The following is a 12,736-nucleotide window of genomic DNA, read 5'->3' on the forward strand; positions in this document are numbered from 1 at the left end:
TGTTTCAAAACCCTTTAATTTGTTTTTATGGAGTACTTCCTATGTTCAGATAAGGAGGTGGAGGGGATACAATGATGATTAAGGCAGCCTCTATTTATAGTTGAATACAAGGGAATAAAGGAAAACCTTTATATGAGGCAGAAAAAAGTTTTCTGTCTGGCTTCTTTCACTTAGAATGATATTATCAAAGTTCATCCATGTTGTAGCATTTATCAGTACTTCATTCCTTTTTATGGCTGAATATTCCATTGTATGAAAAGACCTGTTTATTAATTCATTCAGCAGTTGATGACATTTGGTTGTTTATACTTTTTGGCTACCATGAATAATGCAGCTATGAATACTCATGTATAAGTTTTGTTGTACACATGGTTTTAATTCTCTTCAGTAAATACCTAGGAGTAGAATTCTGGGTCATATGGTAACTTTATGTTTAACCTTTTGAGGAATTGCCAGACTGTTCTCCAAAGTAGCTGCATCATTTTGTAATCCCACCAGCAAGTATGTTCTGATTTCTCCACATCCTTGACAACACTTGTCATAGTCTGTCTTTTTAATTTTAGTTTAGTGGGTGTAAATTCTTGTTGTGTTTTTTATTTTTATTTCCCCAATGACTAATGATGTTGAGCACCTTATTATGTACTTCGCAGCCATTTATATATCTTGTTTGGAGAAATGTCTATTCAGACCCTTCGTCCATTTTCCAACTGGATTATTTGCCTTCTTACTTTTTAGTTGTAAGTGCTTTTTATATGTGTCTAACCAAATATATGATTGGCAAACATTTTCTCCATTCTGTGGGTTGTCTTTTTACTTTCTTGATAGTGTCTTTCAAAGCACAAAAGTTTTCAATTTTTCCAAAGTCTGATTTACCTATATTTTCTTTGGTTACATGTGCTTATGGTATATCTAAAAAACCACTGCTTGACTCCAGGTCATGAAAAATTATACCTGTATTTTCTTTAAAGAGTTTTATAGTTTTAGCTCTTACATTTAGGTCTATGATCCATTTTTAGTTAATTTTTATATGGTCTAAGGTAGGGGTCCAACTTCATTCTTTTGCATGTGAATATCCAGTTGTCCCAGCACCACTGGTCGAAAACACTAAGAATAAGTAAGATTTAATAGAATAGCATGAGCAAAAGCATAGAGGCATTAACACATAGATTTCCAGGAATGGTTCAGCTTGAGTCAAGGATTGGACAAATAGGGGTATTTAATGGGAAATGGAGAAAGGTATGTAGGTTCAGATTATGAGGGGGCTTTGAATGCCCAGCGTTGGAGAACTACAAAAGATTCTTGAGTAGGATGACAACAGAATCAGGCTTTTAGAGGATTAATCTAGCTGCAGACTATACACTGAATTGGAATGGGGTAAAAACTGTAAGTAGAGAGGTCAGTTAGTGGAGCTTCTACAGTGGTCCAGGTTGGAGTCCACAACTAAGGCTGTGATAGTGAAAGCACTGAGACAGTGAGAAAGAAAAGAGGGAACTGGTATGTAAAAAATATTATAGAGGTAAAATACACACAGGTCTTAATAACTGATTGGATGCTGAGAATGGATTGAGAGAGATTGAGGGGGGAATAGTAAGTTCGGCAGGGAAGATGAGTTACCTTTTAAACATACTGTCTTTACAATTTGAAACATTCCCAGAGAGAAGTCTAGCATTCATTTGTAAAAGCAGCTCTGGATCTCAAGATGGAAGTCAGGGCTGGAGGTAAAGATTTGGGAGACGCTGCATAATCACAGTGGTAAGACCCTGGGCATGAATGAAGGATTCTCTCCTTTCCCCCATCTCTCTAGATTGCTGTTCCTTCTGAGTTTCCTCAGATGATACTTCTTCCTGCTCCCATCCCTAAAAGTGAGTTCCTTTGTTCTTTCATTCAACAAATATTAAATGCTTACTATCCTCAGGCACTGTTCAAGGCACTGATAATACTTGGTGAACAGAACAGACTTCTCCACCAAAAGCTACCTTAATGCAGCTTACAGTCTAGTGGAAGGAGACAAAGAATATACAAATAAAGTTGTAAAACCTAGTGTTCAGATGATGAAAAGTGCCGTGTTAAAAAAAAAAAAAGAAGCAGAGAAAGGAGGTGGGGGGAGTTGTAATTTTAAACAGATGATCCAGGAAAGCCTCAGGGAGAATGACACATTTGATTAAAAAGCTAATGCTGGTGAAGGAACAAGCTATGTGGATATTTGAGTAAAAAGCATTCCTGGTAGAAAAGACAGCAAGTGCAATCAATGGCTCAGAGGCTGGAGAGTGACTAGGGTGTTGGAGGAACAAGGGGAGTGTGGCCGGAGCAGAGTAAGTGACGGGAGAGTGGTAGGAGATTAGGCCAGAGGCATAGCAGGGGGCCACATTGTGTAGGGTCTTATAAACCATGATAAGAACGTGGCGTCCACTCTATGTGAGATTAAAAAAAAAACCGGAGGATTTTGAGCAGAGAGTGGCAAAATTTGATTTATATTTTAAATGGATCAGTCTTCAAAGGCACCAATCATTTTGAGCATAGCACATGGGAGAATAAGAGTGGAAGCAAGGAGATCAGTTAGTAAGCCTTAACAATAAGCCAGGAAGGAGATAATGACAGCTTGGACCAGGGTGACAGCAGTGAAGGTGCTGAGAACTGGTTAGAGTCTGGATATATTCTGAGCCAGAGCTGGCAGGAGTCGATGACAGACTGAATATAGGATGTGAGAGAAAGAAAGGAGTCAAAGATGATTCCAAGATTTTTGCCTGGCAACTGGAAGAAGGAACTGCCCTTTCCTTAGGTGGGGCAGATCACGGAATGGGCAAGTTTGAAATGGTGGTAGCGAAGATCAGGAGTTCAGTTTTGGATGTGTTAAGTTTGAGCTGCCTATTAAAGACAGAAGTGGAGATGTCAAGAATATAGCTGAGTATGCAAGTCTGGTGTTTAACAAAAGGTCTGGGAATAGTTGGGAGGGTCTAGAAAGATGTAAACCCTTTGCCTGACACCCAACCTGGGTAGCATCATCCTCAACTGTATGCATGGGGAGTGGGAAGCTTGTCCCTCTGTCCAGTACTATGCTGCTTGCACGATGTTCTATAGAGCTGCCTCCATCTCCCACTGTTTGTTAGCATCTTTCCTTGAACCATATAACTGTCCCCAGGTGGCACTCATACAAACACTTAAATTCCTTCCTCTTTGGCTCTCCTCCTACCCTCTCACCTTACACACCCACTCTGCTTCCTGTAATCCATATTCTATTTTGTTCCCCCAAAGGACATCTTGCCATTGTCTCATGAATCAAGAACGAACTCCTCTTTCTTTGGTACTCAGCACAAGGGCATACAGTCTTTTCTTCATACTGGATATTCTAGATATAAGTAACCCATGTTATATGGTCCAAATATGTCTGCAAATATCAAGGGGGTTAACAACCCGAGTCAACCTATGGGAATATTGTCCAGATAAGGCCTAGAGTCATGTCCCATGGCAGGTGCTCAATTAGATCTGATTGATTCATCAATTGGGCTGGACAAGCACATCATCCAAATCTTTACATACTATAGGATCTTCAAGGAAAGCAGAATCCTCTAGCATCTCTGCCCAACTCAGTATCCTTTCACAGGAAGTCTTGACCCAGGCTCACAGCAAAGCTTTCTCCTTTGGCTGCCACTCAGTTTTTGTTTTGTTGCTTTGTTTTCCTTCTTGATACTGTCTGTCTTGCGGAACGGGAACTAGTCTCTGTCTGGCCTGGTAACATCCAAAAATCTTTAAAAGTTATCCCTCACATAAAGACTGCCCTTCTGAGCCACAGCAAGCTCAGCTCCTTTCTCTGAGGCAAAGGACCTGGTTGACCTCTAACACCAGTCTTTAAGGATCAGAAATTTATCTCCAAACTCATAATGGCTTTGGCAATTGTGAAGTCATTCAACTCATTTTGAATTTATTTTTGTGCTTTGCTGGTACTACTGTCCCCGAGAGAGTAGTGCTTCTTTTTACTTGACTTAATTTTGCCTGCCAAGCTTTGAAAAGTAGGCATTGGTTTTGCTAGACTCTGTAGTTTTTATGCTTTTCTAAAATTCTGTTACATTTCTTTCTGAATCTTTTGCATCTTCTCCCATAAGGTAGCCTATCAGTTTGTTGCTTTTCAAAAACAGCATTCATGAAGGAAGAGTCAATCGATGTGGCAAAATTTATTGTCTTATTTTAAGAAGTTGCCACAGCTATGCCAGCCTTCAGCAACCACCACCCTGATCAGTCAGCAGTCATCAGCATCGAGGCAAGACCCTGCAACAGCAAAAAGATTACAACCCACTGAAGGCTCAGTTGATGGGTGGCACTTTTTCACAATAAAGTGTTTTTAAATTAAGGCAGGTACATTTCTTTGAACATAATGCTATTGCACACTTAACAGACTACAGTATAGTGTAAATATAACTTTTATATACTCTGGGAGACCAAAAAATTCACGTGGCTGGCTTGGTTGTGACATTCACTTTCTTGTGGTGGTCTGGAACCACACTGGTAGTATCTCTAAGGTATGCCTGCATGTTTGCTGAAGTAATCTTTATAACTTTCAGCAGCAGAAATGAGTTGGTGTATCTCTACTATGCTCTGTGTTTTTTCTCTCTTCTAGGTCAGTGAACAATTTCCTGATGACTGGTCCAAAGGTAAGAAAAAAATTCTTTTGATTTATTTGGATTTCATTCAGTTTCTTGACTGAAGACTATACACGTCGATTTCCTTATGTCCACATCTTTCATTATTCTATATATATATAATAGACGGAAAAACTGTGGCACAGAAAGGGTTAGGGACACACCCCAAACCACACTGCAAACTAGTGTCAGCACCAGACCAAGAACTCAGGATACTGATTCTGAATTTATGGCCAGAATTTCCAGAGTCAGAAAAGTTTTCTTTCACAGTGTCAGTCTGCAGTCATTCATCCTTCCCAGTGCAGGATGGGATGCAGTCTTCCATCTTCAAAATCCTGGCAGTGTGCTGCGTGATCTCTAAGGACACTTCCAACTACAAAATGTTCTTTCCTAAGCTAGTAATAGGATGAGGACCGACCGCTGAAAATTCATGAGTTATGAAATTGGGAATCATTTTGGAGTGACAGGATAGTATAGTGAATGAATGTAGTGAGGCCTAGAGTCTAAGAAAACTGATTTTTCAGTCTTACTGCTACCCTTTGCTCATGGTGGGACCTTGGGAAAATTGCTTTACATCACCTCTCTGAGCCTCAGGTTTTTAATCTATAAAATGGTACCTATTTCACAAGGTTATTTGTGATGGTAAATAAGACAGCATATTTGAAGTGCTCACTGTGTCATTATTTTGGAGAGATGGGAGGGTCAGCAGAATGGGCGGTGCTTGGCCTCTTTAGGGCAAATGCCTCCCAAGTTCAGCGGCTGTGAGTCTGAATTTGACCCCTGTGTCCCTGTAGGCTTACCTGATCTACTCCAGCAGCGTGGCAGCAGGTGCCCAGAGTGGTATTGAAGAATGCAAATACCAGTTTGCCTGGGACCGCTGGAACTGCCCTGAGAGAGCCCTGCAGCTGTCCAGCCATGGCGGCCTTCGCAGTGGTGAGGAAAGCCTTGGCCACAGCTCCCTGGACCCCCTGGCCACAGATTAGAGCCCCACTCTCCAGGGATGGCCCCCTGACTCTTCTTCACCTTTATTCCTCATCTGGTCTCTGCTCTCAGGTCCTCTTTGGGATCTCCTCTGCTCCTTCTCCAGCTCCTCTTTCCTATCTTAGAGCTTTTTTCTTTCTTCCCCAACATCTTCACTACTGAACAAAGGGACCTGCCTCACCCCCAATCTTATGCCATCCTTGGCCTCCCAGTTGGCTAATGGCTTCCTAAAAATACAAGTAACATCAGGAGGTAGGGGTTAGAAATCTTCAGATCTCTTAGCCCCTTCCTTCAGGAGGCTCAGCAGAGAGGCACAGGGCAAGTGGGAACTGACTTGGAGACCAGATTTCCAGGGAGAAGATAAAAAGTGGCCATGCAAGTAAATGGAAGAGCTGCCAAGCAGAGGTTCCTCTCAGGACTAGCTAGTGCATGTCTCTGACTTCAGTGCTCCAGGAGGAAGTGGGGATGGGTTCTTTACAAACTGGCCTTCAGATTCATCTCTTCCCCCATTTCTTTCTTGAGCTTTTCCCACCTATGTTAACAATAATCTAGCCACCTAGTCACAAAATGTGTGACCTGAAAGGATGGGAAGGGAGAGGAGCAGGCCTGAGACCAGGGCTGGAGCAGACCTTGGAAGAGAATAAAGTACATTATAAACATGGGGAAATAGGAAGGAGTTGGGAAAGGAGGGTATACTGATGATATTAAAGGTATGTCTTTGGGCTGAAACTCCTCCCTCTAACTCACTCGATTTTCGGTTCCTGCCAGCTAATCGGGAGACAGCATTTGTACATGCCATCAGTTCTGCTGGGGTCATGTACACTCTGACTAGAAACTGCAGCCTTGGGGATTTTGACAACTGTGGCTGTGATGACTCCCGCAACGGGCAACTGGGTGAGTAGTGATATTGGGGTGGGTAGGGCAGCCCAGTAAAGTTCACTTAAAGAATAAAAAGCTTGGTAGTGGGGAGGGTATAGCTCAGTGATAGAGGGTGTGCTTAGCATGCACAAGGCCTTGGGTTCAATCTCAGGTACCTCTGTTAAAATAAACAAAATAAATAAAATAAACCTACCCCCTCCCCAAAGGGGGAAAAAGATGACTGCTTAAAAAAAAATACAGTTACCAACCCAAGACTGGGGGGAAAAAAGCTTGGTGGATACTTGGTGGTGTGGAGAAGAGTTGTATTCTCGGTCTGAGGAAAATCAGGGCGAACCAGTTTGAGCCCAAACCCTACAGTGACAAACCAGGGTAAATGTAGCTGGGGGCACTTCTCTGAGTGAATGGTTTCCTTAATTTAAACACAATGATAAAGGAAGAACACTCCCTGCGACTTCAATCCTATTACTGTCTCAAACACAGGGGGACGCCCTTCCATGCTGCCTATCCCTGTCCCTTTTCCATTCTCCGCTGTCCTCTCCAATCCTCTCTGCCCTCTAGCACAACTTCCAACTGCTGTTCCATATTATTTCAATTGCGCCTCTCTCTCCCTTAATGCTCGCGCTTTCCTCACCTTATCCGCGCCATTTTGTCCCTTCCGGACGTCAATCGCTGGGGAAGCACGTGCACACTCTGCCCAAAGGCCAGAAACACTGCAGTAGACGGACGCGCAGCTAACTTGCTGAGACAAGCTACTTACTTCAGCTACTTGCGTCAGCTACTTGCGTCAGCTACTTACGTCATGAAGTCCTGAGCAGGGGATTGGCTACGGCTGGAAGTAGGCGCGTAAAGTGGCAAAAACAAAGCTAGGCTGAAACACAGGGCACTCACTCAACCGTAAGCCTTCCCTACCTCAGGTTCCCCAAACCCACCTAGACCCAGCAGCCCAGGAGGCTCCGCGCCTGCCTGCTCAACTGCCTTTCTTCCCACTGCACTTTTCCAGGGGGCCAAGGCTGGCTGTGGGGAGGCTGCAGCGACAACGTGGGCTTTGGAGAGGCAATATCCAAGCAGTTCGTCGATGCCCTGGAGACAGGACAGGATGCCCGGGCAGCCATGAACCTACACAACAACGAGGCTGGCCGCAAGGTGAGTCCTGCAGTCCCTGGAGTCAGGCAGCTGGCTCCATCCACTACCAGCCCTAGGTGCAGACAGCTCTTTAGTTCATTTACCAGGTTGGAGAAACGAGGTATCAGGCTGGCGGGCCACGTAGGCTAGCTAGACGCCTCGCAACCCTCAGAGGTAGTGTGAAGGAAAAGCCCAGCTGGGCTAACAAGCTAAGTCACAAATCTAAGTGCAACAAGTGTCGGATTGCTGATCTGAGTTTTGCTGGGCTAACTCATAAATCTAAAGTTTAGTATCAGTCTATTGGGCTAACGAGCTCAGTCACAAATCTAAGTGTGATAAGTGTCGGTTTACTGATATAAGTTCCGCCGGGCTAACTTGTAAATCTAAAGTTTAGTGTCAGTTTACTGGGCTAACAAGCTAACTCGTAAATCCAAGCTCAACAAGTGTCAGTAACGTGATCTGTTCCAAATTGATAAGCTCCAGTGTACTGATTCCTTGCTTTTTGTTGTTTGAACCTTATTGGCTAATAGCCCCATACTTGTAATTAACCCTATAAAACCTCATGTGCACGTCTTGGAGGTGCTCAGAGCTTCGGAGCAGAAGCCCCTCTGAGCCCGCCGGCGTAATAAATCTGAGTACTCCAACTCTCCAAGTGGTGCTTGTTTCTTGGCTGGCCTGTCATTTCCGTAACAGTAGAGACTCCCCACGCATTTAATCCCTGGCCAGCTCACTCCTAGCTCTCTCCCCAGGCGGTGAAGGGCACCATGAAACGCACGTGTAAGTGCCACGGCGTGTCTGGTAGCTGCACCACGCAGACCTGCTGGCTGCAGCTGCCCGAGTTCCGCGAGGTGGGCGCGCACCTGAAAGAGAAGTACCACGCAGCTCTCAAGGTGGACCTGTTGCAGGGTGCTGGTAATAGCGCGGCCGGCCGCGGCGCCATCGCCGACACCTTTCGCTCCATCTCCACGCGGGAACTGGTGCACCTGGAGGACTCCCCAGACTACTGCCTGGAGAACAAAACGCTTGGACTGCTGGGCACCGAAGGCAGAGAGTGCTTGCGGCGCGGCCGGGCCCTCGGACGCTGGGAACGCCGCAGTTGCCGTCGGCTGTGCGGGGACTGCGGGCTGGCGGTGGAGGAGCGCCGCGCCGAGACGGTGTCCAGTTGCAACTGCAAGTTCCACTGGTGCTGCGCGGTCCGCTGCGAGCAGTGCCGTCGGCGGGTCACCAAGTATTTCTGCAGCCGCGCGGAGCGGCCGCGGGGGGGCGCGGTGCACACACCCGGGAGAAAACCCTAAGGGTCTCCTCTCAACCCACTCCTTTCCCCATTTGTTCTCGACTTCTTTTAGAGACCCCAGGAATAGAGGAATCTCTAGGGAATAGGGACCCCACATTACCAAGCCCAGGGATCCCGAGAGGGAGAGACGCTGCAATCTCTCCAGTGCTTGCCACTTTCCAACCTGTTCCCCCAATTCCTCTGAGCTCTCCTCGAGCTGTCCGCACCGTCTGCTCACCACACTGAGGTCTGAGAACTATCTGTTCTGAGATTCTGAGCTATTGAGCGTCCTCGGACTAGGATGATAACAGGCATTCCTCCTCCCCATCTAGCTGCCCTAATGCCTGGCCTACCCTGTGGAACTTAGGAATGGAAGAATCCTTTTAAGACAAGCAGGGCCTGGGAGAGCATGGCTTTTCTCTTTTACCCATTTTCTCCACCCCACCCACCCCTTTTCCTGTTGTCAGATGTCTGAAATAGTCACATCTTCCTTCTGCAGAGCCCCTCCTGTATTTTTAACCTCCCCAGGAATCTCTGCTTTCTCTCCCCTTCTCCTTCCCTCTTTTCCCTGAAGGGATACTGACAAAACCCACCCAGGAAAAAGCACTTCTTTGGGGGTTGGTTCCTAGAGGCAGAGATTGAAGATGGAGGAAGTGGGAACCCTAGAGTGCTGAACTGATGTTCAGTGCTACTCTTCCTTCCTATACCATGTCTCTAATGAACTTTGCCAGTGGGGCAATGACCTTCCTAGACAATCACCCACCCAAGGTGCTCCAGACACATACAATGTCTGGGAATGAGTAAGAGCAGATTGCCAGTCATTTCCTACCCTTTAAAGTATCTGTCTCCCTGCTCCTAACCTACATCCTCCTAGAACAAGTTTACCTCTTCTCTTTCCTAAAGACTCAGCTAAATAAAGCCAATTTCCCATTCAGACCCTGGCTTGCACCTCTAAAGACAGGTCACAAGGAGAAGCTGGGACCCTTCCTTTTTACAGGCAGGATTCAGGGCACTGGATTCTTTCCTTCAATAAGAAAGCTTCCTGCAATGAGACTTTGCTAATAGGAAGTTCAGCACCTTGAATTTTAATTTATTGCAATCATTATGATATGTATCTTTTTTCTCCCAGGTGTTGAACTTATTCTTGGGGATATGGGGAAGGGCATATGAAAGATATAACCTCTAGGTTCTCTCCTCTCTCCCACCTTGCCAGGATGCCATCTTCCCATGAGCTTCACTTCTCTGATGGCCTAAGTAGCTATCCTGGCCCAAGTGAGGCTAACCTGCCAAGGATTAGTAAATCATCCCCATAAATCTTCCACTAATACATTCACTCAGTAGCTAAAACCTTGCTGCCTGAGGTGCTTGAGTCTTCTGGTTCTTTTCTTAGAAAGCAGGGACTTGCTCATGAAATAGGGCTCTGGGAAGGGAAGAACTAATCCCTGACAGACCCTCCACAGCCTGAGGAAGTTCCCAGTCATCTCCCTTCCCCTAGGCCAGTCCTGGGTCTGGGCACCAGGCAGACCTTCCAGAGCAGAACCGGTCAAATGCTGAACAACCTCATCTCACCTCTTGCAGAGGAGGAGAGAGCACAGAGGCGATGTGGCTCAAGTAGGTAAAAGGGTGGAGGCTCTAGGGGCCAACCTGTGAGAGTGGAAGAGTTCCCATATTCCACACTGAGACAGTGGCCAGGTCGGACACCAAGTCCATGGCCTCATCCCTACACATCTTCTGTTCCCACTAACACTTATTGAGGGAAGAGGTTCCCTTTCCCTCCTTACAGGGGACACACTTCCCTTCAGGGTCTCCTAGTGCTTCATTTCCAGTTCTATCAGCAAAAGGCCTTTTGCTCCTTCCCTCAGCTTTGATCTGGGTCTCTTGAATCTCCCCTAATGCCCTTCATCCCTAATCAGGCAGCAGCATGTACTAACTTGACTGTCCCAGAATTACTTGATACTGTACAGTAAGAAAATCTGACAAGGCACCTAGAAAATACACAAGAAGAACGTTATAAGGGAAAACTGCATTCTCCAGGAGGTCTCTCAGCATACAAGTAGGGGAACTATTGTGCTTCATATTTGACAATTCCATGTCGGTACTTGAAACATGCTGCCAGAAAATTCTTTTATAGGTTACTGTTTTGTATTCCCAAATGGATGTGATACCAGCTTCATTTGAGTCTATGAAGAAAACATTACTTAGCTACTTTAGATCTGGATTGCTTTTTCCCCCTCTTAAATTATCCATTCATTCATTTGTTCATTTAACAAACACGAGTGGAAATACAGTGGTGAACAACACACCAACCTCCTGCGCTCATGGAATTTAGGTTCTCTCATATACTCAACCGCTAGGGCTGTGTTCCCCGTTACAAATGTGGACAACCAGACTGGCTGCTTGGGAAGACACACTAGAGGTCAGCTAGTCAAACATTTTGTTTTATAGATTTAGCCCGATGCTGAAAAGAATGTCTGGCTTGTCCCACCAACTAGTAAGTTACCGTGGGGTGAGTCCTGGCACCCAGGCCCCTTCCCTTCTCTTGTGTGCTCTTTAGGAGTCCATCTGTCTCAGCCAGGGGACAGAAGCAGAGGGAGGTCCTGAGAAGTGACAAGGATGCTGGCTGAGGGGGGCACAAAACAGTGTCTCCTTCCTATTCCTGGCCTGTGAGCCTACACACAGGCAGGGCTTTCTTTTCCTGAAAAGAATCCCAGCCTCAACTGGCCCTAGCAGCAGGTTAGGGCAAAGACAGAGACAGGGTCGTGCTCAGCGCTGGCAGTGCTGGTGGTGGTGGGAGGGAAGGGCAGGCCAGGGCACTCGCCTATTGTGGGTCTGGATTGGATGCTTCCACTCATTCATTTCCTTTTAATTAACCCGCGTTCCTGGAGGAGAAATATTTATGTTGGCTCCCATAGAGGCAATCCGCAGACTGGAAAGAAGGGGAAGAAAGCCTGCCTTAGCAAAACAATATCTCTAAAGAGCTCAAGAAGGGAAAATAAGAGAACAAAATGCCATTAAAATAGCCTTCTACCCCCATTGGAGTCAATGAAAACTTCATTTCACATGCTAATCCCCCACCCCGCCCCCTTCTCTTCTCACAACACCTTTCCCGAAAGTGTTTGGGAAAAGTCTTCGCAGTCAGTACACAGCTCCCCGCAGCTCAGACTTCTCCTTGTGTTAGTTCAGGGCCCCAAGTGGGGCTCTCGCTCCAGCAGCGGCTTTTTTCTCCCCCCCTTTAATTTAAACAAAGACTTCGGAGTTCATCAACCTCCCACTGAAATTCACAGCTGCTGAACAAACTAATCCCCTCTCCCGGCCTTTCTTCCTTTCAATGGGCTCTTGGCTTCAAAGACACTTTGGGAAAGGACTTTGCTGGGGCTCACACTGCTTCATCAATAGAAGTTAGTGCAAGTATTATCTGAAGAGCAAGTGGCTTTACAAACAAATACTGCCTAACAATCCCTTCCTCCCAAACACACACATCTAGCCTGCAGACATGATGGGATCTACAACAGGATTAGAGATAGTACTCCTGGCTTCACACCCAGCTCCTTTGTGCAGCTGAGCTCAGCCCTGAAGTGGTGTGGGGAAAACCCTGGAGCTGAACGTCAGGCACAGATGGAGACACACGCATATGAACATACACACACACATAGCAGGGTGAGCACAAATGCTGTGAGGAAAGAGCCTAATTCAGTGTCACCTCCTTCCTTCAACTGTCTTGACTTCCCATCTGTCCCCTAACCTCTCTTCTGCCTTATTAGGGTACAGGGAGCAAGAACAAAGGGGGCTGGAAAGACAGGTAAGGGCAAAATACAACCCAGAGGAGACAATGATTGAGATGACTGAG

The 12,736-nt window shown here is 45.9% G+C and overlaps 1 protein-coding gene across 1 annotated transcript; it reads left to right on the forward strand.

Moving 5' to 3' along the window:
- The first annotated feature begins 1,226 nt into the window (after positions 1–1,226).
- WNT8B (Wnt family member 8B) lies at positions 1,227–8,945 on the forward strand. Its single transcript, XM_072972403.1, has 6 exons — positions 1,227–1,236; positions 4,570–4,646; positions 5,429–5,567; positions 6,384–6,509; positions 7,495–7,637; positions 8,366–8,945. Exons 1-6 carry the CDS (start codon positions 1,227–1,229, stop codon positions 8,909–8,911), a joined length of 1,041 nt encoding a protein of 346 aa, XP_072828504.1. The 3' UTR covers positions 8,912–8,945.
- Positions 8,946–12,736: the final 3,791 nt, after the last annotated feature.

Source organism: Vicugna pacos, chromosome 11 (genome assembly GCF_048564905.1).
Source record: "Vicugna pacos chromosome 11, VicPac4, whole genome shotgun sequence".
Lineage (NCBI taxonomy): Eukaryota > Metazoa > Chordata > Mammalia > Artiodactyla > Camelidae > Vicugna > Vicugna pacos.

What these genes read in the sequence shown, in the direction of transcription:
- WNT8B (XM_072972403.1), top strand. An exon ending in TCCTGATGACTGGTCCAAAG is followed by an intron (nt 4,647 to 5,428) that starts GTAAGAAAAAAA and finishes GTGTCCCTGTAG; the next exon opens with GCTTACCTGATCTACTCCAG. An exon ending in CCATGGCGGCCTTCGCAGTG is followed by an intron (nt 5,568 to 6,383) that starts GTGAGGAAAGCC and finishes GGTTCCTGCCAG; the next exon opens with CTAATCGGGAGACAGCATTT.